This window comes from Mastacembelus armatus, chromosome 12 (assembly GCF_900324485.2).
Source record: "Mastacembelus armatus chromosome 12, fMasArm1.2, whole genome shotgun sequence".
Taxonomy (NCBI): Eukaryota; Metazoa; Chordata; class Actinopteri; order Synbranchiformes; family Mastacembelidae; genus Mastacembelus; species Mastacembelus armatus.
In genome coordinates this window covers 3283610-3308767 of record NC_046644.1, presented here as the reverse complement: position 1 = coordinate 3308767, position 25158 = coordinate 3283610, and the positions used below count along the sequence as shown (strand labels likewise).

The window sequence follows — 25158 nt, the reverse complement described above, 5'->3', positions numbered from 1 at the left end:
ACTCCTCAGGAAGCTTATTCCTTTTATTAGTTAAAATAAAGGCAGTTTCCCTCAGGGCTATAGTCCACTGGATATAGCTATCCAAGGCTTTAAAACAGGGGTCTCTAAATCCAGTCCTTAAGGGCCTTTGTCCTGCTTTTTTTTTCAACTATCCCTGCCCTTGCAGCTTCTGATTGGCTGAACACACCTGATCCAGTGAAGATAACTTTAAAAGTTAACTGTAATCTGATAGCCAATTCTAGAGGAAACAGGCAACCAGTGCAAGGGTTTAAGGACTAGAGTAATATGTACTGTCCTCCTGGATTTAGTTAAAATTTTATTGTATTTTGTATTTTGTACTAGTTGGAACCTCTTTCCTGGAAGGTCAGTTAAAACACTGATCAAGATGTGTAGTTTACAAAGGCATAAATGGGTTTCTCAAAATCAACTTAGTTTCTTTAGATGTAATAAGCTGATTTGATTATAGTTTTGATATGGTTGTCAAAATTCACGTCAGTGACCAAACAAAAGGTTTGATTATGGTTTTTGCTGCCAACTATTTAATATTTTGTACCTACTCAGCAGCTACTCAGTAGCTAATTCTGGAAATGCCTCCCAGAGTGGCTAGAGAACAGTGGAAACAAAAAGCAGGACAAAGAATATGTATTTGATTTTGTTAAGAAGACAAAAGAATGATTTTACTGAATAGACATTGTTGAATTACATTGTTCTAGTGTCAGTGAATTATACAATAATTGTCAAGTGCTATTTGTCAGGGGGAGATGCAGTTGATGCGTCAAATATTTACCATTTACCATCATTTAATGGGGGCAACTTCAGAATGGCACTGTCAACCAGCAAAGATTGTAACATACAATCAGAGCAATGATTTTCAGTAGCAAACATCCTTTGTGTCATTTTTATGTTACTTAACCACATACTCACGATTTAACCACATGCAGATCAAGACATCAAAAAACATGGTTACTTGCAACTCTAAAACACTCCATTAACCAAGCATTGGTTGGGTTTTCAGGTATGTTTTCATTTTTTTACACGTTGTGGTTCTTTGTTGAGGTTTAAGTCATTTCTTTTTCCAAAGTAACTCTTCCTTCAAGAAATAACTTTAGGACTGCTTTCTGCAAATAATATCAACCTTGCTGAAAACTCAAGGAAAGGTTGGAAGTTAAACCAGAAAATGTAGACAGGTGGAGGATGGGAAGTAACAATGACGAAGGTTAGAGGACTGAGAGTCAGAAGGACACACACAAAGAGGGAAGGAAAGTTGAGGTGTGGCTGAAAGCCCACAGTCAAAACCCCAGTAGATGGAGCTGTGGCCTGGCCTTTCAACTCTCAAAGGGTTCTTTCATGGTGAAGGCAGGAGGTTGCTGGAATGCAGCAGCCAGAAGTATTATGCAGCTTTTGATGGAAACACACTCTACTATGCCTAGCTCCTCCTTTTCCAAGCTATGTATACATGTGATCAACCACAGCTACAGCTTCCGAACAAGCTCAGCTCTATTCCCAATGGTCTTAGTTTTTTTCTAGTGTACTGCCAAAACAATTTGATATACTGTGATCTGGAGTGCATGTTACATACAGTAGGTGAACTGGATAGCTTCTGGTAGCAGCTACTTATAAAATAAGATGATAAGATAAGAAACCTTTATTTGTCCCACAATGGGGAAATTGCATTGTTGCAACAGCAAAGTACAAGTACACAGCTGAGTGCCACAAGTAGCAAAGATGTGAGATAAATAAGAAATTAAAAATATTTAAAAATTACTAAGTGGAATAAAATAATGCTACAAAAATAAATAATAAAGCTACAAAAACTATAAGTGTGCACAATATGTGCCTATGGGTATGTACAGTATATGGACATCGATAGATAAATAAATAAATACCAGATAAAGTGACTACAGTATATTGCACTGATGTGATTTACCTTATAATACAGTATTGTACATGATTACAGCAGATGGATGACAAGTGTACAGTGTCAGTAGTGATCATTGTAGAGTCTGACAGCAGCACGAAGAAAAGACCTGCGGAATCTCTCCTTCACACAGCAAGGGTGGATCACTCTGTCACTGAAGCTGCTCTGCAGGGCAGACAGGGCATCCTCCAGCATAGATGTTAGTTTAGCCAGGACTCTTCTGTCCCCCACCTCCCTCACTGAGTCCAGAGGACAGCCCAGGACAGAGTTGGACTTCTTGATGACCTTGTCCAGCTTCTTCCTCTCCCTCTCCTTGATGCTGCTGCTCAAGCAGACCACACTGTACAGGATGGCTAATGCCACCACAGAGTCATAGAAGGTCCTCAGGAGTGCCCCCTTCATCCCAAAAGACCGCAGTCTCCTCAGGAGGTAGAGCCAGCTCTGGCCCTTCCTGTACAGTGCCTCTGTGTTATGAGTCTAGGCCAGTTTGTTGTTCAGGTGAACACCCAGGTACTTATAAGAGTCCACTCTCTCAATGTCTTCAAGGTCCACACCAGCCTTCTCCAGTTTGTCCCTCAAAAGCACCGGCTGTATGATGTTGAACGCGTTGGAGAAGTCAAAGAGCAGAATTCTCACAGCGCTGCCAGATTTCTCCAGGTGAGCCAGAGCACGGTGAAGCAGGAAGATGACCAGATATTCTCCACCCCGCCGGTAGGCGAACTGCAGCAGATCCATCGCTGAGCTCACCACAGAGCGGAGGCGGCCCATGATCAGATGGGACATGAGAGCCACTGGCCTGAAGCGGTTGAGATCTTTAGCATGCGGTGTCTTGGGCACTGGTACCACACAGGAAGTCTTCCAGAGCTATGGTACTACCCTCAGCTTGAGGCTCAGATTGAAGACATGCTCCATATCGCCACACAGTTCATCTGCGCAGGACTTAAGAAGCCTCGAGCTGATACCATATGGTCCAACTGCCTTCCTAGCCTTGAGCCTCCTCAGTTCACGTCTCACCTGGACTGGTGTTGGGGATAATGGTGGGCAGGGGTACTGTGTGCTGGGGGGTGGGTGCGTCCATGGAGCTGTGAAGTGGTGGGGTGATGGAATGAGCCAGAGGTGTGAAAGGCTGAGGGAGTGGGGCATTGTCCAGGTGTTGGAAAGAGGGCATGCAGCTGTGTCGGGGGAGGAGCAGGTGATTGATCAAACCTAAGGAAATGCAGATTTAGATCGTTAACCCACTGCAGATCCCCCTCAGCCTGGGCTTGCGGTGCTTTGAAGCCTGAAATGGTCTTTAGGCTCCACCACACCCCACTGATGTTCTGCTGCTGCAGATGCTCATCCATCTTCTTCCTGTAGCTGGCCTTCCCCTCTGATCTTCCGCCTCAGCTCCTTCTGTACAGTCCTCAGCTCCTCCTTGTTCCCTGATCTGAAAGCTCTCTCTCTCCTTCAGGAGAGCTTTGATATCAGGGGTAATCCACGGCTTGCTTTTTGGAAAACATCGTACCATCCAGGAGGGTTTTCAAAGCAAAAGTTTATATAGTCTGTGATGCAGTCTGTGATGGCGTTGATGTCCTCCCTATGTGGGTCATAGAACTCTGTACACACAGTGGTGTTAAAGCAGTCCCTCAGAGCCTCCTCGCTCTCAGCAGTCCACCTCTTCACCGCACATGGCACCACAGCCTGCCTGTGCACAACAGATGAGGGAGACGCATGGTTGAAGTCTCCAGAGATGAGGAAGCCTGTGGGTGCTGTCTGCAACCTGCTGGTGATGCAGAGCAGCGTGTCACAGGCTGTGTCTGCGTTAGCAAAGGGGGGGCACATCACAATCATGTGCATAAACTCCTGTGGCAGGCAGTTTGGCCTTATGCTAACTGCTAACAGTTCAATGTCTCTGCTACACAGTTGCTCCCTCACTGTACAGTGTCCCAGTTTGCACCATCTCACATTAACAAACACAGCCAGCCCCCTCCTTTCCTCTTACCACTGTCCTCCGTTCTGTCTGAGCACAGCAGATACTCTTAAGACAAGAGTTCAACTAGAAGCCTTTAGAGGCTGCATTACATCAAGTGTTCGTTACACCCCACAGTTGTCTAAGCATGGTAGAGGAAACATTTAAATTTAGTGTTGGAAAAGAAGAAGAAGAAGAGAAGAGTTTGGTGCCTAGGAGCAGTGGCCTACCTTGCCTGTTTTATGCTTTGGTAATTTGTTTCATTCTATAGCAAAAGTGGTATTCATGAGATCAGCCTGAACATGTGGAAGATCTGTAGTTAGCTGACCTTCCATAATCTTAATCATGCTATATGTAGGGTGAGAGACACAAAAAGGGGAAATACATATTGTATGATAAACATAATAGAGCTGCATACAGTAGATGTACTATGCCTTTCCCTTTTCGTACATTGACATTACGTATAAGACAATGTCGAGCAAATCATATACAGTGTCATCAGTAATGAAGCCAATGCAAAGTGGTACACAGAATCAGGAGGCTTAATCTTGAAAGGACATGCTTGGATGCGAAACAAATGATATACAACATAATTGCTTTGAATGTCAGAATGTAGCACTTAATGACTGTCTGATACTCATACTATAAGGTCATTTTTAGATACACATCAAGACATGGATTAGATAGATAAATAGATAGATACTTTATTGATCCTGGAGGAATTTCAAGCATCCAGTAGCAACATACAAAAAGACAAGAATTATACAAAAAGACCAGAATTATCACAGCAAAGTGTAACATAAGTTACAAACCAATACTAATAGCATTGTCTAGAAGACACATCAATCTCTGAGTGGGTAGTGCAGATACAACCAGGTTCTGTGCAAACATTGAGGTGAAAATGTGCAAGTGAAGTGATTTCAAAAGGACCAGTAGCAGCAAGTAGGTACTTCTCTGTCTGCGCATTTCCTCTCTGCCATACCTGAGAGGTGTTGTACAGTTAAATTGCCAGGGTGACAAAAGAGTTCCTCAGTCTTGTGGTGGAGCAGGACAGAGACAGCTGTCTGCACTCTGTCTGGTGAATGGTGTGCAGAGGGCGGTGGACATTGTCCAGGAGGGAGAGCAGTCTATCCAGGGACCTTACCTCTGCTACTGTCACCAGAGTCTAGCTTAGTTCCCACCACAGAGCCTCACATCATCACCCGTCTGTCCAGTCATGTTGCATCTCTTTTCCTGCTGCTTCCTCTCCAGCATTGCACAGCATAGAAGAGGACACTTGCAACCACCGACTGGTAAAAGGTGTGAAGCAATTTTTTGCAGATGTTGAAGGATGCGAGCATCCTAAGGAACTACAAACGGCTCAGTCCTTTCCTGAGGAGTGTCATGATCCAATCCAGCCTGTCATCCAACTGCAGCCCCAGATATTTGTCGGTCCTGATCGCAACCACATCAACCCCCTGTATGGACACAGGTTGAAACTAATTAAGGGTCACCTGCACATTTTTGCTCATTTCAAGCACTACAAAAAAAATCAAAAATGCCCAAAAGCTGCAGTGTTGGACTACAGGGCAAACATTGTGAGGTAGATTACAGTGGCTGTTACCTTTCAAACAAAATGTGTTTCCCTATGTAGAGCCAGTGTTTGGTTGGTTCATTCTGGGCTACTGCAGTAACATGGCAGTTCAACATGGCTGCCTCCATTAAAGGAGACCCGATCCCCATGAACATTTAAAATTCAATTTTCAATTCAATTCAATTTATTTGTATAGCACCAAATCACAATACGGTCATCTCAAGGCACTTTACAAAAAACAAAACAAAAAAACCCATCAAATCCCTTATGAGCAGCACTTATGAGCGCAGAGAGGAAAAACTCTCTTTAATGGAAGAAAAAACCTCCAGCAGAACCAGGCTCAGTTTGGGCGGCCATCTGCCTCGACCGGTTGGGGTGAGTGGATAGAGGAGAGAGAAAAGAACAACAACAATAAACAACAAATAGACACTGCAGGTTGGTGGGCCCAGTAACTGCACATCAGTGATATACAGCTCCAGGACCAGGGACACCCGCAGAAGGTACAGAGAGAGAGGGGGAGAGCACAAACTAGGGGAGAGAGAGAGCACAAAGTTAGTGACATTCAATGGTGGAATATACATGTCAGGGGTTAGGAGAGGAGGGTAGGGGAGGCAAAGAGAGGGGAGGGTTAGGGTAGGAGAGGGGAGCTCAGTGCCCTGCTGGTCCTCGGAAAGTCTACACCTATAGCAGCATAACTAAGGGATGGTTCAGGGCTAATGACAACTTATTTATGAATATTATATTGACGTTCTGCTAGTAGATCTCTCACTATTACATGCTGAACCTTTAAGTTTATTGCAAAAAGGCAAAATTGTCAAAGAGGCACTTTCATGTAAGAAAAAGCCAATGTAGAGCAATTGCTACTTTCTCAGTTTGTTTGGATCGAGGGAAAGATGAAACATGTTTGTTTTCCTTTTAGTTTTATAACATAATAAGTGTTTAGAAGACATTACAAGGAAGCCACAAAGTTAGGGCTGGCTACATATACTTGTCTAAAATTTTAGAGGACTTGTCTTGGCTCAGATTAGAGACTAGAGCCCAAGAGTCCATTCATCATCTATACCCGCTTATTCCTATTGAGGGTTATGGGGACCTCATCCTATCCCCGCTCTCTTTGGGTGAAAGGCAGGGGTACACCCTGGACAGGTCTTCAGTCCATCACAGGGCCACATAGAGACAAACAACCACATACACTCACACTCACTCCAATTTGGAATCACCAATCAACCTGCCATACATGTTTTTGGACTGTGAGCATTGGCGAGAACATGCAAACTCCACACAGAAAGTCCCTGCAAGGTTTCGAACCTGGAACCTTCTTGCTGTGAGGCAACGGTGCTAACAACTAAGACATCATACTGCCCAGAGCCCAAGACATAATGAACACAAAACCAGCATTTGTATGGGATGCAGTAATATTAAGTGAAGGCAATATGTCTCTATGTCTGTTGACATCATAGTTGGATTAAATGTTCTACAGAGGAAAGTGTAGCCACTGAAAGGAATGCCATATGGTTTTGTTCATTGCAGTCCCTACACCACATATTTTTTTCACCATCTGTCAAGCACATGCTTTCTATCACAGGAAAGGCTGAGTCAAGCCATATATGTGTGCTGACATTGACCTGGTCTTCATTACTTTCCAGGCAGTGTCAAGTTCTATCAAACAGAGAAGGCAGTGTTCATCACACATATTCCTTATAAAACAAAAACCAGTTATTCCTCACTGCCATACTGAATGAAGTAGCATTCTCCAAAAATATGAAACACTTAAACTGAACCTAAACACAAAATATGAATGCCTGTTCGTGGAGAGGCCTACAGATCACACTGTGTCAAATAAACAAACAAAATATTTACTTGGATATAATTATGCAGGTGATATACTTGAGAAGATGAAGCTTTACATTGAAACACATGAATTGAAATATCTTTGGTTTTATTTAACTTGTTGCATTTCCCTTAAAAATGGATACATAATAAAGTTACAGATAGTGCTAACTTTGTTATTGCTATCCTCTGTTAGGGACATGGACAAATTAGGGGGCTGTTAGGGTTTGATTTTTGTAACATCCGGTATTGGACTTTTATTTATTTTATTTACTTGTTTGGTCCCTGTCTAACTCAAGGTAGCTTTATGTTGATCAGTTAAATAGTCTTTTGAGTTCCTTTGTTCTTTGCTGGAGGATTAGTTTAGTTTTGCTTTAGTTGAGTAACTATGCTTTTGCCTGTTTAGACACCGACTGCCGAAACGCCTGTTTTTGCTTGTTAGATGCCGAGTGGCACAGTTAATTTGTTCATGCCTGAGCCTGGTGAGTCCAGGCTAAATAAAGACTGTGTCCTGCACTTGGGTCCTCCTCTCCTCATCCTTCACACACCCTACCACATAACAGGGGGGCACTCTGCCCTTTTTCTTACCTTCTTTGAAACAAGACTCACAGATTGAGCAACCACACACTAGCTCCGATCTTATTTTATTTTTTCAGTCTCTATTCTTGTGGTTGTTTTGTGTGTTTTATGTCCATTTTTACTCATTTTACATCTCTTTGTAGTCATTTTCCAATTATTGTTTTTGTTTCATTTGGTTCTTTGGCATGTATCATGTAAAATTCCTCACTGTGGGAATGCTGCTTCTTCTTTCTGCAATTGTTTTTGTCTTTGGTGATGTTTTCTGTTTTAAGTTATTTTGAATAGTTACAGTATTTTTTCTCATTCTGGGTTTTTTGAAGTCATTTTACAGGGAGCCAATGAAGAGAAGTTAATATAAGACAGATATGATCTCATTTGTTAGTCAGGACTCTGGCTGCAGAATTCTGGATTAACTGGAGGTTTTTTATGAAGTTACTGGGACATCCTAATAATGAGTAATCTAGTCTTGAAGTAACAAATGCATGGACTAGTTTTTTGGCCTCATTGTACAAGTGAAAGAAGGCATTTCTAGAGACTTGTTTTATGTGTGAATTAAAGGACATATCTTGGTCAAAAATAACTCCAAGGTGTTTCACAGTACTGCTGGCGGCGAAAACTATACCATCTAAAGTAGCTATATTGTTAGATAAACTATTTCTGAGATTTTTAGGCCTAAATATAACAATTTCTGTTTTCTCTGAATTTAAAAGTAGAAAGTTACTGATCATCTAGGCCTTTATGTCCTTTAGACAAGATTGATGTCTGGCTAACTGGTTTGTGTCATCAGGTTTCATACATACATACATCTGCATAACAATGGCAATTAATAAAGTGCTTCCTAATAACATTGTTTAAGGGAAGCATGTATATGGTGAAGAGAATTGGTCCTAGCACAGAACTTTGTGGAACTCCATAACTAACTTTGGTGTGTGTGAAAGGTTCATCATGAACATGAACAAATTGGAATCTGTCCGATAAATAGGATTGGAACCATTTTAACACTGTTCTTTTGATCCCAATCATATGCTCCAGTCTCTGTAATAAGCTGCTGTGGTTGATAGTGTCAAATGCAGTACTAAGGTCTAGCAGGACAAGTACAGAGATGAGTCCATTATCTGAGGCTAAGAGAAAATCGTGACTTTTAATAATGCTGTTTCAGTTCTATGATGTGCTCTAAATTGTGACTGAGTATGAAAAGGTTTTATTGACCTTATAGTAGCAATTACAGTTAACTGCATAGAAATATACTCTGCATGCAGGGCAACTGTCAGCAGGGCAAATGTCAGCTCAGCTCAGTTTAACCTGATGTAGTACTTTGTTTAAATGATTCTGACAAGAGCAAGACATCTGGTCAACTTGTCATAAAACTGTTCTGTACTGTATATCCCTGAACAAATATTTGATTTTTAAAAACATTTTTGTGTATTCCGGTATCTGCAGGTAACCCAGGTCTCTCAGTGGATACAGATATTCTGGCTGAAGCTCAGAGTGGTGCTGCACCTACAGCTGATGGTAAGATAAAAACTCCTCATTTTGTTGTCTGGACTGTTGTGCATGAGTAGGATAAACTGAAAAAAACAGTCCACTAACACTTACTAAGCTAACAATTTCATGTTTTGTGTTTGATCCATATAAAAGCAGAGATGTAGAAATATTTCAGGAGTTGTTATGTGCTGGAATTATTGATAAACAACAGGTACATTGACTCTACCTTGTTATCAGGAGTCATGGCATCACAGTGAAGTTGCCGGGTTGGCACTTTTGTGCTTATACAGAGACCAAAGTCAAAACTTGTACTCATTTGCCGTATGTGACAACCAATATTATAACTGAAGATGCTACTTAGAAATAATGGGGAGATGAATAATCTGCTAGCATTCAGGCTCCAACTCTGTGTATACATCTTATTCACAAGTGCATGATGTAGATGCTACGAGGTACAGAATGTCAAGTTCAGTTGTTCACGTTTTCTTCACTTATTGCATTCTTTAGTATGTCACCTACAAAATCTTTACACCATGCAAGCACTAGCTTGAGTTTCACTGTTTCAGCTATTGGGCACTAGGCATCAATCAACATCAAATAACAAGAGAAGACTCTTCTATTTAGGTTGCCTTGCTCAAAAACACCCATTGCTGACCATTTTTAGAAAGCTACTGCTGAACATGTCCCAATGGATGGACAGTATTAGGTACTACCATACTTAGGCATATTACAATAATTACTGATGTTTTCACACAGGAGTGCATTTGAAAATGTGTGTTGCATATGTAGCCATGGAAGTGCTCTAATTAACTCTTGAGATTTATCAACCTTCCTTGGATAAGAGTAAATGTTAAGTCTCTTGACTGGGGTTGTGTTTGTGGGCCAGATCATCACTTGTGCTTGCATACGTTTGAGGACAGTACATCAGATGTGTCAGATGTATGACCTACTGTGGCAAGAAAAAATATGTGAACCACTTGAAATTAATTGATTTTCCGCATTAATTTGCTATAAAACATAATTCCATCTTCATCTAAGTCACAACAATAAACTTAACATGCTTAAGCCGATAGCACACAAACAATTTTAATTTCTCGTGTCTTTATTGAACAAAGTCATTAAACTTAATTACATTTGTTACAAGTAGAGTCATCTGTAATTGGTTCCTGCCTATATACGGTTTTCTCTCTTTGGTCAACATCAAAATCTGTTGGAGTTTTCCTGAAACCTCAGGAAAATGAAGCCTATAGCTTATCTGCATTTATTTTGTTGCACACTTCAAATGGGCTTTTTTTTTTTTTTTGGTGCAGTCTTGAGAACCATTGTGATGCTTCTTGGTTTTGGAAATAGGAGTCTTACACTTTAAAACATATTTCTAGCTTACAACTACCTGTTGGTAGATGAAGAATTGCTGATGATGCTGTCTAACAGATTGTGTTCATTTGGAACAAGGAGATGAAAAAACTGAAAAGATGATAAATTAAAACCATTTAATTTACTTAATATTCACTGGCTAACCTGGTTAAACTGCTGTCTGACATCCATCCTTATTTGACTAGTTTTTGTCCATATACTCTAGGGGAGAACAAGCAGGTAACATAAAACAAAGTAGAAGGCTAGAGTCGATTTCCAAGTTCAGACTGTCTTATTTATTACTGAAAGTTTAGCAAAGCATACCTGAACCAAAAGGCATCACACAGGAATTGAACATTACTTAAAAAGATAACAAAACACACATTAAGTCACATGAGGTGAGGCAATAGCCTTAACAGACTGCTCATACAAATAACAGGACAGTCAGACAGCTCATAAAAGTAACAAGGCATACAAGGACAGCATGCAACACTAAGGCCACTATTCCAATATACAGTTTAGCACTACTTGGCTCTATTCAACTGGACTCCGTTTTGGTAATTTTCCCTTACAATTGAGTATCACCTCAATGTGGGCAGGATCGCCATAGCATGGCGGCGTGAAACTGCCGTGGCACCACCAAGCACAGAAACATCTGCACCTCCTTGTAGGACCACAGTGTTGTTTTGCCAGTAGTGTTAGCAATTTGCCTCGCTAAAGAATATAAAAATGGAAAAACAAACAAACAATCAATGGCCAACAGTCTATTAACATGTTATTTAGGCTTGGCTCGCCTCAGCCGATGAGGTATTAAAAAAGTACCTTCTACCAGGCACTATCCCCTAATGGGAAACCCAAAAAACTGAGTTGAGTCAAGTAGTGCTAATGTTAAATGTACTGGAGAATAGCTGCTCAGTCCTTAAAAGCCCCCCGGCCCAATGCCTGGAGGGAGGACTGGGAGGACCTGCAGAGCTGTCACACAACATTAACCACTTAAATCAGTCTTACATCCCCCTGGAGGATGTAAGACTGATTTAAGAATATCTCTCTTTGGAAGTTAGATGACTGACAACCATTTTGACATATGCTAGATTTCTTCGGAACCCATTTTGCAGACAAGTATTGGAGAAATGAGGCAGTGTGTGCTCTGGTCAAAGTATCATAACATGCCCTGAATGCAAATCAACATTGTATAATGTTTTGAGTCCTTTAACCACTACTGCACATCAGCTTTTTTATCTTTCCTTTCTTGCCAGCCCTCACATACCTACTTATTCAGAGTTGCAGTACATACTTTAATGATGGATAAAGACATTATAATTAAAGAGGTGCATGATGACATCACTCATCTGTACTCTGTCCTGTGGTGAGCTCTGCTGTGGCCAGGTTGGCAAGCTCACACATCCCTGTTTTTCCATTGCATAAACACTGGAGCCAAGCTATCTGAAATGCAGATGGTACTAAAAGCCAGGGTAACTGTGAGCGTGTGTTTGTCATTGTCTCTGAACCCAAACCATTCATTTTTATTCCATATACAGCAATCTTCATAGCTAACAGGGATCCTAGAAGAAAGTCAAGAGTGTCATCTCTAAACATTTCTGCATCATCTCTGCAGCATTGAGGTCTATACACTCTGATTATCAAGGTTATGTCAGGGTTCGGGAAACTATGGCATAAAGTTCGGACCAACAGATGCGCCCACACTGGTACTTGATACTTGATACAAGGCTTTATTTACAAGAACCAAAACTACAAATTAGGAGGGAAACGGTCTAGGTCGGAAAGCACAAGGACATGAGACATAAACATGACATCAGGAACCAGGTCATGGGGTATACATGAAAACATGAACAAAGGACAAGGACACAAGGAGACAAAGTCGGAGGGATCCGGGTCACACACACACCTATTTAGGGAGACGCACCAGATCAACACACTCCGACACAAGAACATGAAAAATCAGGAAGGGAGCATGAAGGGTCTAGACCACAAGACACAAGGACATGAGCAGGGAGTCAAGGCTTGAGGGAATCTGGGTCACACACACACACAAATTGGGGAGACGCACCAGATCACACAAACACTTGGACATGAGAGACAAGGAACGGGGCATGAAGGTCTAGACCACAGGGGACATGGGCATGAGCAGGGAATCAAGACTAAACAGGATCTGGGTCACACACACACATTAGGGAGACGCACCAGATCACACAAACATTAGAACAAGAGAGACGAGGGTCGGAACATGAAACACAGGGACAAGAAACATGGCCGGAGGCAGAACACACATAAAGAGGAGACAGGAGGAGGAACCCGGACATAGACCAAAAGAGACAAATACTTCACTTAATTCCGAGGAACAAAAGGCAGTCCATAAACAAAACAAGATTAACGAAAGCTCAAAACACTGTCTTGGCAGTACATGAAATCATAAGTAGCAGTTCGTTGTAGGTCCTAATGCAGGTTCTATGGCAGACCTATGGCAGACAACCCGGCAACAAGACAAGGAACAAAACAAGGTATATAAAGCCAGGGAACAAAACTAGGCACAGGTGAAAACACTCAACCAAATTAGACTGACATCAAGAAACAGAAATAACCCACAACCAGTTCCTGTCAGGATCCTTCAAAATAAGAAACAGGAAGTCCATAGAACATGGATCCTGACAGTACCCCCCCCTCAAAGGCCGGCCCCTGACGGCCTCCAAAAAACGTCCAAACACAACAACTGGGTGGGCGGTGGGGGTCCCAGGAGGATGGCTCCTGAGGGCGGGCGGGTGGGGCAAAACAAACATGGTCTCAGGCGTCGCTCCGGAGGACAAAAGTCTGGAATCGTTCTGATGAACGACCTCTCCGGCGGGCGAAGATTCTGGACCGCTCTGGCGGGCGGCCTCTCCGGCGGGCGAAGGTTCTGGACCGTTCTGGCGGGCGGCCTCTCCGGCGGGCGCAGGTTCTGGACCGCTCTGGCGGGCGGCCTCTCCGGCGGGCGCAGGTTCTGGACCGCTCTGGCGGGCGGCCTCTCCGGCGGGCGCAGGTTCTGGACCGCTCTGGCGGGCGGCCTCTCCGGCGGGCGCAGGTTCTGGACCGCTCTGGCGGGCGGCCTCTCCGGCGGGCGCAGGTTCTGGACCGCTCTGGCGGGCGGCCTCTCCGGCGGGCGCAGGTTCTGGACCGCTCTGGCGGGCGGCCTCTCCGGCGGGCGCAGGTTCTGGACCGCTCTGGCGGGCGGCCTCTCCGGCGGGCGCAGGTTCTGGGCCGCTCTGGCGGGCGGCCTCTCCGGCGGGCGAGGATTCGAGGTCGCTCTGGCGGGCGACCTCTCATACGGACACGGGCTTGAAGCTGTTGCTGTGGCAGACGTGGCAATGCTGGTACCTGCGGAAGCTGGGGAACTCTTGGAGACCGTGGAGACCGTGGCTCAGGATACTGTTGTCCGGACAGCCCCGGGGCCTCCTGCCCTGGGGATTCCGGTGGTACTGGTCTAGAAGGCTGTGGCGAAGGCACTGAAGGCTCTGAGAACTGCGTTAGCTGCCGCGGCTCAGGATACTGTGGCAGCTGCTCATGAAACTCAGGGTCCTCAGGTAACGGCGGCGGTGGCTCAGGAACCTGAAGCCGAGGCGGATCTGGAAGCTGAAGTTGAGGCTGAGGCAGATCTAGAAGCTGAAGAAGACTCGGGAGTAGAAACCGAGGCGGATCTGGGAACTGAAACCGAGGTGGATCTGGAAGCTGAAACTGAAGGTGAGGTAGATCTGGAAGTCGAGGAAGACTCGGGAGTTGAAGCCGAGGCGGATGCTGATCTGGAAGCTGAGGGGACTGTGGCGATTCGGACCAGTCCAGTAGTTCTGGCAGCTGAGACGGCGGTGGGTACTCTGGAGGATCTGGCTGCTGCAGAGGAAGCACTGGCAGCTGATACGGCTGTGAAAGCCCTGGTGACTGCAGAGATGGCTTAAGAAGCTGTGGAGGAACTGGCTGCTGCAGGGGAAGTTCTGGCAGGTGAGACGGCTGTGACCGCTGTTGCGGAAGCTTGGGCTGATGTGGTATCCGTGAATCCACTGGTAGCCGAGGTGATTGTGGTTCCAATTCCGGTGGTGATGGACTGGGAACTTCTCTTGGCACAGTCGACTGCAGTGGCGACTGGAGTGACTCAGACAAACCTGAGAATTCTGGGAGTTCGGGAAGCGGATGCTGCTGCGAGAATTCAGATAGTCCAGGAGACCAGAGAACCTTGGACAGTCCAGGAAACTCTGGAAGCTCGGGCAGGTCTGGACGCGGTAAGGACTGTGACCGTTCCGGTGGCTTCAGCGGTGGTCCTGATGGTTCGGACCAATGTGGCGGATCTGGCCACTCTGGTAGCTCGGACAGCTCTAGAACTTGCAGATGTTGCTGGTGCTGGGGTAACTGTAGGGATTTCAGAGGCGATGACTGGTGAGACGGCCCTGGAGGCACCGAAGGCAGTGACTGGCGAAGCGGCACTGGAGACGGTGACCGGCGAGGTGGCACTGGATGCACTGAAGGTTCTGGTAACTGCAATGGAGCTGGATGAGACGGCGCTGGGTGAGACGGCGCTGGGTGAGACGCCTGCTCTTGTAGCAGTGGGGATGTGAGAGGAATCCCGGCGGAGGTGACCTCGTCGGGATGCGAGGATTCTCGGCATGGTCCTTTCCGGCGGCGGCGATTCCGCTGCTGTCGTCGAGGTGGCAGGTCAAGTGGACACTGGGGCGAAGCAGACTGCTGTGGCCAGGAAGACTGTGGCACTCCTCTCCGCGGCAGCCCTCCGGACCTGATAGCCAGCCGGGTACCGCGGAAGGGATTTCGGTGGGAACCCCAGACGAAGTCGTCCTTATCAAAGGACTCCCAGTCCTCTTCGTCGAGGGTCTCCCAGTCTGAGTCGTTGTCGGTGGGCTGATCCAGGGTCTGATGCCGATGCCGGCGGCGATTACGGCGTCTGGACGGGTGACGTGGAGCTGGTGAATTCCAATGGCCTGGATAGACAGAATCAAGTCCTCCAAAACGCACTGTGGGGTTGTAGGTGACGGGGTCATCCAAGAAGTCGTCGGAGGAGTACTCGCTGTCAAGCGGATCGTCCAAAAACGACCCGACCGAGTACCTTGGGTCTTGCTTCTGAGCCTGTCTGGTAAACCAGGTGAGGATGTCTACCGGTTCGGGATCCTGGGCGTGACGTGGTGGTGAGGTGGGAACGGGACTGACGAGATAAGTTCCCATCCTTAAACAGTCCACGGCTCTGGACAAAGGAGGGCAAGAACGGAGTTGCTGCATGGTCTGTAGGTGGGTCTGACTGTAGCTTGAAGAGTACATGGTGGGAACGAGGGAAATAAAAAGAGCGAGGGAAAAAAAAAACTCCTGGGTCTGCCTACGTGACTGGGGAAAAAAAAAAAACTCAAACGGGGAACGTGGTGATCAAAAAAAAAACTACTAAGAAAGAAAACTAGTACCAGGAAGGAAAAAGGGCGTGGTCCGATTAATTTTGTGGCCGGGTTGTACTGTCAGGGTTCGGGAAACTATGGCATAAAGTTCGGACCAACAGATGCGCCCACACTGGTACTTGATACAAGGCTTTATTTACAAGAACCAAAACTACAAATTAGGAAGGAAACGGTCTAGGTCGGAAAGCACAAGGACATGAGACATAAACATGACATCAGGAACCAGGGCACGGGGTATACATGAAAACATGAACAAAGGACAAGGACACAAGGAGACAAAGTCGGAGGGATCCGGGTCACACACACCTATTTAGGGAGACGCACCAGATCAACACACCCCGACACAAGAACATGAAAAATCAGGAAGGGAGCATGAAGGGTCTAGACCACAAGACACAAGGACATGAGCAGGGAGTCAAGGCTTGAGGGAATCTGGGTCACACACACACAAATTGGGGAGACGCACCAGATCACACAAACACTTGGACATGAGAGACAAGGAACGGGGCATGAAGGTCTAGACCACAGGGGACATGGGCATGAGCAGGGAATCAAGACTAAACAGGATCTGGGTCACACACACACATTAGGGAGACGCACCAGATCACACAAACATTAGAACAAGAGAGACGAGGGTTGGAACATGAAACACAGGGACAAGAAACATGGCCGGAGGCAGAACACACATAAAGAGGAGACAGGAGGAGGAACCCGGACATAGACCAAAAGAGACAAATACTTCACTTAATTCCGAGGAACAAAAGGCAGTCCATAAACAAAACAAGATTAACGAAAGCTCAAAACACTGTCTTGGCAGTACATGAAATCATAAGTAGCAGTTCGTTGTAGGTCCTAATGCAGGTTCTATGGCAGACCTATGGCAGACAACCCGGCAACAAGACAAGGAACAAAACAAGGTATATAAAGCCAGGGAACAAAACTAGGCACAGGTGAAAACACTCAACCAAATTAGACTGACATCAAGAAACAGAAATAACCCACAACCAGTTCCTGTCAGGATCCTTCAAAATAAGAAACAGGAAGTCCATAGAACATGGATCCTGACAGTACCCCCCCCTCAAAGGCCGGCCCCTGACGGCCTCCAAAAAACGTCCAAACACAACAACTGGGTGGGCGGTGGGGGTCCCAGGAGGATGGCTCCTGAGGGCGGGCGGGTGGGGCAAAACAAACATGGTCTCAGGCGTCGCTCCGGAGGACAAAAGTCTGGAATCGTTCTGATGAACGACCTCTCCGGCGGGCGAAGATTCTGGACCGCTCTGGCGGGCGGCCTCTCCGGCGGGCGAAGGTTCTGGACCGTTCTGGCGGGCGGCCTCTCCGGCGGGCGCAGGTTCTGGACCGCTCTGGCGGGCGGCCTCTCCGGCGGGCGCAGGTTCTGGACCGCTCTGGCGGGCGGCCTCTCCGGCGGGCGCAGGTTCTGGACCGCTCTGGCGGGCGGCCTCTCCGGCGGGCGCAGGTTCTGGACCGCTCTGGCGGGCGGCCTCTCCGGCGGGCGCAGGTTCTGGACCGCTCTGGCGGGCGGCCTCTCCGGCGGGCGCAGGTTCTGGACCGCTCTGGCGGGCGGCCTCTCCGGCGGGCGCAGGTTCTGGGCCGCTCTGGCGGGCGGCCTCTCCGGCGGGCGAGGATTCGAGGTCGCTCTGGCGGGCGACCTCTCATACGGACACGGGCTTGAAGCTGTTGCTGTGGCAGACGTGGCAATGCTGGTACCTGCGGAAGCTGGGGAACTCTTGGAGACCGTGGAGACCGTGGCTCAGGATACTGTTGTCCGGACAGCCCCGGGGCCTCCTGCCCTGGGGATTCCGGTGGTACTGGTCTAGAAGGCTGTGGCGAAGGCACTGAAGGCTCTGAGAACTGCGTTAGCTGCCGCGGCTCAGGATACTGTGGCAGCTGCTCATGAAACTCAGGGTCCTCAGGTAACGGCGGCGGTGGCTCAGGAACCTGAAGCCGAGGCGGATCTGGAAGCTGAAGTTGAGGCTGAGGCAGATCTAGAAGCTGAAGAAGACTCGGGAGTAGAAACCGAGGCGGATCTGGGAACTGAAACCGAGGTGGATCTGGAAGCTGAAACTGAAGGTGAGGTAGATCTGGAAGTCGAGGAAGACTCGGGAGTTGAAGCCGAGGCGGATGCTGATCTGGAAGCTGAGGGGACTGTGGCGATTCGGACCAGTCCAGTAGTTCTGGCAGCTGAGACGGCGGTGGGTACTCTGGAGGATCTGGCTGCTGCAGAGGAAGCACTGGCAGCTGATACGGCTGTGAAAGCCCTGGTGACTGCAGAGATGGCTTAAGAAGCTGTGGAGGAACTGGCTGCTGCAGGGGAAGTTCTGGCAGGTGAGACGGCTGTGACCGCTGTTGCGGAAGCTTGGGCTGATGTGGTATCCGTGAATCCACTGGTAGCCGAGGTGATTGTGGTTCCAATTCCGGTGGTGATGGACTGGGAACTTCTCTTGGCACAGTCGACTGCAGTGGCGACTGGAGTGACTCAGACAAACCTGAGAATTCTGGGAGTTCGGGAAGCGGATGCTGCTGCGAGAATTCAGATAGTCCAGGAGACCAGAGAACCTTGGACAGTCCAGGAAACTCTGGAAGCTCGGGCAGGTCTGGACGCGGTAAGGACTGTGACCGTTCCAGTGGCTTCAGCGGTGGTCCTGATGGTTCGGACCAATGTGGCGGATCTGGCCACTCTGGTAGCTCGGACAGCTCTAGAACTTGCAGATGTTGCTGGTGCTGGGGTAACTGTAGGGATTTCAGAGGCGATGACTGGTGAGACGGCCCTGGAGGCACCGAAGGCAGTGACTGGCGAAGCGGCACTGGAGACGGTGACCGGCGAGGTGGCACTGGATGCACTGAAGGTTCTGGTAACTGCAATGGAGCTGGATGAGACGGCGCTGGGTGAGACGGCGCTGGGTGAGACGCCTGCTCTTGTAGCAGTGGGGATGTGAGAGGAATCCCGGCGGAGGTGACCTCGTCGGGATGCGAGGATTCTCGGCATGGTCCTTTCCGGCGGCGGCGATTCCGCTGCTGTCGTCGAGGTGGCAGGTCAAGTGGACACTGGGGCGAAGCAGACTGCTGTGGCCAGGAAGACTGTGGCACTCCTCTCCGCGGCAGCCCTCCGGACCTGATAGCCAGCCGGGTACCGCGGAAGGGATTTCGGTGGGAACCCCAGACGAAGTCGTCCTTATCAAAGGACTCCCAGTCCTCTTCGTCGAGGGTCTCCCAGTCTGAGTCGTTGTCGGTGGGCTGATCCAGGGTCTGATGCCGATGCCGGCGGCGATTACGGCGTCTGGACGGGTGACGTGGAGCTGGTGAATTCCAATGGCCTGGATAGACAGAATCAAGTCCTCCAAAACGCACTGTGGGGTTGTAGGTGACGGGGTCATCCAAGAAGTCGTCGGAGGAGTACTCGCTGTCAAGCGGATCGTCCAAAAACGACCCGACCGAGTACCTTGGGTCTTGCTTCTGAGCCTGTCTGGTAAACCAGGTGAGGATGTCTACCGGTTCGGGATCCTGGGCGTGACGTGGTGGTGAGGTGGGAACGGGACTGACGAGATAAGTTCCCATCCTTAAACAGTCCACGGCTCTGGACAAAGGAGGGCAAGAACGGAGTTGCTGCATGGTCTGTAGGTGGGTCTGACTGTAGCTTGAAGAGTACATGGTGGGAACGAGGGAAATAAAAAGAGCGAGGGAAAAAAAAAACTCCTGGGTCTGCCTACGTGACTGGGGAAAAAAAAAAAACTCAAACGGGGAACGTGGTGATCAAAAAAAAAACTACTAAGAAAGAAAACTAGTACCAGGAAGGAAAAAGGGCGTGGTCCGATTAATTTTGTGGCCGGGTTGTACTGTCAGGGTTCGGGAAACTATGGCATAAAGTTCGGACCAACAGATGCGCCCACACTGGTACTTGATACAAGGCTTTATTTACAAGAACCAAAACTACAAATTAGGAAGGAAACGGTCTAGGTCGGAAAGCACAAGGACATGAGACATAAACATGACATCAGGAACCAGGGCACGGGGTATACATGAAAACATGAACAAAGGACAAGGACACAAGGAGACAAAGTCGGAGGGATCCGGGTCACACACACCTATTTAGGGAGACGCACCAGATCAACACACCCCGACACAAGAACATGAAAAATCAGGAAGGGAGCATGAAGGGTCTAGACCACAAGACACAAGGACATGAGCAGGGAGTCAAGGCTTGAGGGAATCTGGGTCACACACACACAAATTGGGGAGACGCACCAGATCACACAAACACTTGGACATGAGAGACAAGGAACGGGGCATGAAGGTCTAGACCACAGGGGACATGGGCATGAGCAGGGAATCAAGACTAAACAGGATCTGGGTCACACACACACATTAGGGAGACGCACCAGATCACACAAACATTAGAACAAGAGAGACGAGGGTTGGAACATGAAACACAGGGACAAGAAACATGGCCGGAGGCAGAACACACATAAAGAGGAGACAGGAGGAGGAACCCGGACATAGACCAAAAGAGACAAATACTTCACTTAATTCCGAGGAACAAAAGGCAGTCCATAAACAAAACAAGATTAACGAAAGCTCAAAACACTGTCTTGGCAGTACATGAAATCATAAGTAGCAGTTCGTTGTAGGTCCTAATGCAGGTTCTATGGCAGACCTATGGCAGACAACCCGGCAACAAGACAAGGAACAAAACAAGGTATATAAAGCCAGGGAACAAAACTAGGCACAGGTGAAAACACTCAACCAAATTAGACTGACATCAAGAAACAGAAATAATCCACAACCAGTTCCTGTCAGGATCCTTCAAAATAAGAAACAGGAAGTCCATAGAACATGGATCCTGACAGGTTACTCATACAGACTAAAGAAAAATACTGAATGTAAGACTAATTACAATATTTGGTGGAAAAGGCACTGCTGTTTCAGCAAGCTTTTAACACTAGAACTACCGGAATTCTGTAACTGCTAGAATGGCAATAGCGATCATTTTGACTGCTCATATGTATTTGCATTTAATTTCAAGGATGATGTGGATGCAGTTACAGTGGGCTTCTCAAAACAGATAAAAAAGCAGTTTCATTTCTCTGCTGGAGACACTTGACTCCACAGGTGTTAAATCCCATCCCCTGTAGTTGGTGATGTTCTGAATTCCCTGCCACATCTGACGAGGATTGTTGGCAAAGAGTTGGTCCTCTGCCCTCTTTTTGTCTTCCTCCTTTGCCTCTCTAATTCCTCTCCTCAGGTCGGCTCTAGCAGCACTGTACAGCGCTCTATCTCCAGACCTGAAGGCTGCATTGCAGACTATGAGTGAGAAGACATCCAGGGTTTCTGTTTGGGGAACTTCTGGATGCGTTTCACGTGTAACATTCTCCACACAGAACCTGATATAGCCTAACACGGCTTCTGTGTGTTCAGACCAGTCATGGTGTGTAAAAAGATTTCACTCTGTGAAAAACAGTCCCACAATTGATAGAGTGGGTGTTTGGCCCATACTGTAATGGATTTTACTAGTGGGGGAGTTTTCTTTCTCAGAGGCGTGTCTGCAGGGATGAGGAGCAGAGAGAGGTGCTCTGACTGGCCTAAGTGGGGGAGAGGCTTGGCTCTGTATGTGTGTTTGATGTTGCTGTAGACATAATCCAGTGTTTTCCCCTCTTGTTGCACACTTCACATGCTGATAAAATGTGGGTAGGACAGATTTTAAGTTTGCCCCATTAAGGTCTCCAGCTAGATTGTGAAGTCCATCAGGATAAGCCTGCTTTTGAGTGTCGATAGCGTTGAATATTGTAGTGAGAGCTGTGCTCACATTAGCATCAGGTGGTATGTAAACAGCAGTTATGCACACTACTGTTAGTTCCCTCGGTAGGAAAAATGGACTGATTTTGATTAAAATAAATTCTAAGTCAGGAGAACAGTGTGTGTCCATAATTTTGATGTTATTGCACCAGTCTTTCTGTGTGTAAATGCACAGGCCACCACCTCAGCTCTTACCAGACTCTCTGTTTCTGTCCCATCTGCTAGCTGAATTGCAGCATCAGGAATCTCTGGTTTCAGCTAGGTCTCTGATATTATCAACATGCAGCAGTTGCAAACGTAGCCATTCCTGTCTATGCGTACTTCCAGTTCATTCATCTTGTGAAGTAAGGATCTTGCATTGGTGAGGAACATACTCTGTATGGGAGGTTTATCAGGTTGTTTCCTTAGTTGCTTCAGAAGGTCTGCTTGACATCCTTGCTCCTGCCTTCACTCTTGTCACCTGTACGACCCAACAACAATCCACGGGGATCCTGCTAACTTGTTTGGGATGTTAGAAAAACACTGAACGTCGTCTGTGATAGGTGTTTCTGGTTTAAAGCCAATATCTAGTAAGTTCTGGCAGTTAAAGTGATAGTTTGCGTTAATAGTCACGAAAAGAGACAATACAAAAGCCACCAAAAGAACAGACCCATGAGCTGTAGCATGTAGATGCGCCGCCATCTTGAGAAAGTTTCAATCCTGAGCACTCTGCTCCACAGGAGCAATATCAAAAATACAGAAACAATGGCTGTGCTGTACTCCAGTATGATTGTACATTGATCAAGCATGACTGAAAAAAATGATGCTCTGTCTGAAATAATATATTTGCCGGTGTCTTGGTTTTAATGCTTTCTTTGCATTCCTGCTTGATTTTCTTAAGGTTATTTCCTGGAGTTTCAAGAGCCAGTCAACAACATCACCCACTTCCAGGGCCAGACAGCCACACTGCATTGCAAGGTGGCAGGAAACCCACGACCATCAATCCGCTGGCTAAAAAATGATGCCCCTGTGGTCCAGGAGCTGGGACGCATAACCATTCGCAAGACAGAGGCAGGATCCAAGCTCCGCATCCAGGACCTGGACACAACAGACACCGGCTATTATCAGTGTGTTGCCTCCAACTCCTTCAAGGTCATCTCTGCAACCGGTGTCCTATATGTGAAACTAGGTAAGGTTCATATTTATTCATACATTTACTTAGTTAATCAGATAATCAGAGCCAAGCTACAAATATGGACTTTAATGTTAAGTATTTAATTTCTACACTGAAGGAAGTTTCAACATCAACAAACAGCTTGTGCAGAGCTTGTGATGACATCATTAATGATGGTGTACTGTACTGTAAAAACTCAACATATCATAACATATATATATATATACACATACATAATATACGTATGTACGTACGTTTATATTTCTTTTATATTTTGGATTACAGGACAGATGCCCACACATGGCCCCGATGAACTGTAAGTGAACAGCTTCTATGGATTAGCTTGTTTGTGGATAAATGTTCTAGCAAAAGAAAGGACATAGACATCTTTCTTTAACAGCAGACATTCATGACCTGTAATCCTAGAATGTGACTATAAAAGTTATTTGTGTCCACGTACTGGCATCGTGTGGTGAACGACATATGGCGTTAGCTTGTTACAATTACAACAGTTACAATGCATTTGACTAGGTTTTCATAGCAGGCGGTCTTCCCTAGAAGCATCTCAAAACACAAATGCTGTGTAACACATTTGTCCATATCTAAAAACAATTATGCTTTACTTTTAGACACCATAGGTCATTTCTGTCACTGTTATACACTATGGTATATTTTTCAGGTTGCTACAAATTATACAACTTATTGCAGTGGCATAACAGATAACTAGCGTTAGTGATTTTTATGGATTAGTAATATTATAATAGAAGAAACTTTAAATATTAGATAGAATATATATAGAATATTAATAAGTAAAAAGAATTAATATATTAAGTAAAATATAAACTAGGAATAGAAGAAGTACAAAGTACTTTGACACTGTAAGATATTTCCTTTATATTACAGTAAATGTTGCATAAATCTATGCCTTTTGTTTTTATTATGATAACGTTACATACTTTCACTGTGTTAGAAATGCCTACATAACAACAAAGCTAAATTAGATATGCAAAGATATGCTTGCTTACAATGATAGCTCCACTGCTTTGGCTGACCATTTGAAATGTTAAAACCTATGCTGCATTATGAAGAAGCGTGACTGATGAGGATGGGGCTCAGAATGGCTGGTGGTTTTGACAGGCCTGCTCTGAATTGGAAAGAATGCTGAGTCATCTCTGCAGTCAAACCAACTATTTCTCAGTGCATCTTCCAGGGAGCCTGTCTCATCAGCCAATAAATAATATGATTCTTTTAACGTCTTACTCTCCTGTACTGTTAATAAAAAATGTCAAAGCAACGTAACAATATCACTATGAAGTCAGAGTACAATGATTAAGATTTACCCTGTCAAAATAATAGAAGAAAGAGTACTACTGCGTTTAGGGCTGCATCTTTATCTGACAATTATGTGTGGTTTTCCTGTTTTCTGTAGTCACAACGGTGACAAATCAGCACTGGTTGACTACCAAAGAGCTACTTTATAAATTGAATTCTCACTGCAACATCAATTTTCAGCAGTTTGTTGTAACTCAATCCACAGGCACTTCGGTCTGATAGTCCATAATACTGTGACACCTCTTGAAATGCTGTGACATCTGAGGTGCAGAGCCACAGTTCTAATTCAGTGGCCCTCTCCTCCAATGCTGCAAGAACCTTACATTTATTACAGACATTTATTCCATCATTATTGCTAATGGAGGCAAAGGAATAACTAAACATGTTGTACAATGAACAGGAGAGCAAAAGGCCATACTAGCCGCTAGCTAAGCTAACTGCTAGGCTAGCAGAACTAGAGTAACAAATTAGGTGTTTGTACTACTGGCCTTTAATTTGACCAGCTACTCTTTTGTATTTTAAAAAGTGACATCTTTCCACGAAACACTGATCCATTTTCTGTCATGATTCAGTAAATCTGCATGGATCCTGACACTTTCTTTAACATGAAAGTGCTCACACCATAAGCTATTCAGCCTACAGTTTGATTGTCAGCTGCAGTCTGCTCCTGTTGTTGAGTGGTTAGTGGACTAATCGTTCCAAAGTGAGAATGCAGTGTTCATCAGTTGAAATAAAGGGAAG

At 45.9% G+C, this 25158-nt stretch overlaps 1 protein-coding gene across 2 annotated transcripts in view; it reads left to right on the top strand.

Moving 5' to 3' along the window:
- ror2 (receptor tyrosine kinase-like orphan receptor 2) overlaps positions 1-25158 on the top strand; it is a 58897-nt gene that overhangs the window by 18077 nt on the left and 15662 nt on the right. For both annotated transcript variants that reach the window (XM_026297612.2, XM_026297611.2), the window contains exons 2-4: positions 9289-9360; positions 22813-23100; positions 23371-23401. In XM_026297612.2, coding sequence (XP_026153397.1) covers positions 9289-9360; positions 22813-23100; positions 23371-23401 — 391 coding nt within the window. The remainder of the gene's footprint in view (positions 1-9288; positions 9361-22812; positions 23101-23370; positions 23402-25158) is intronic.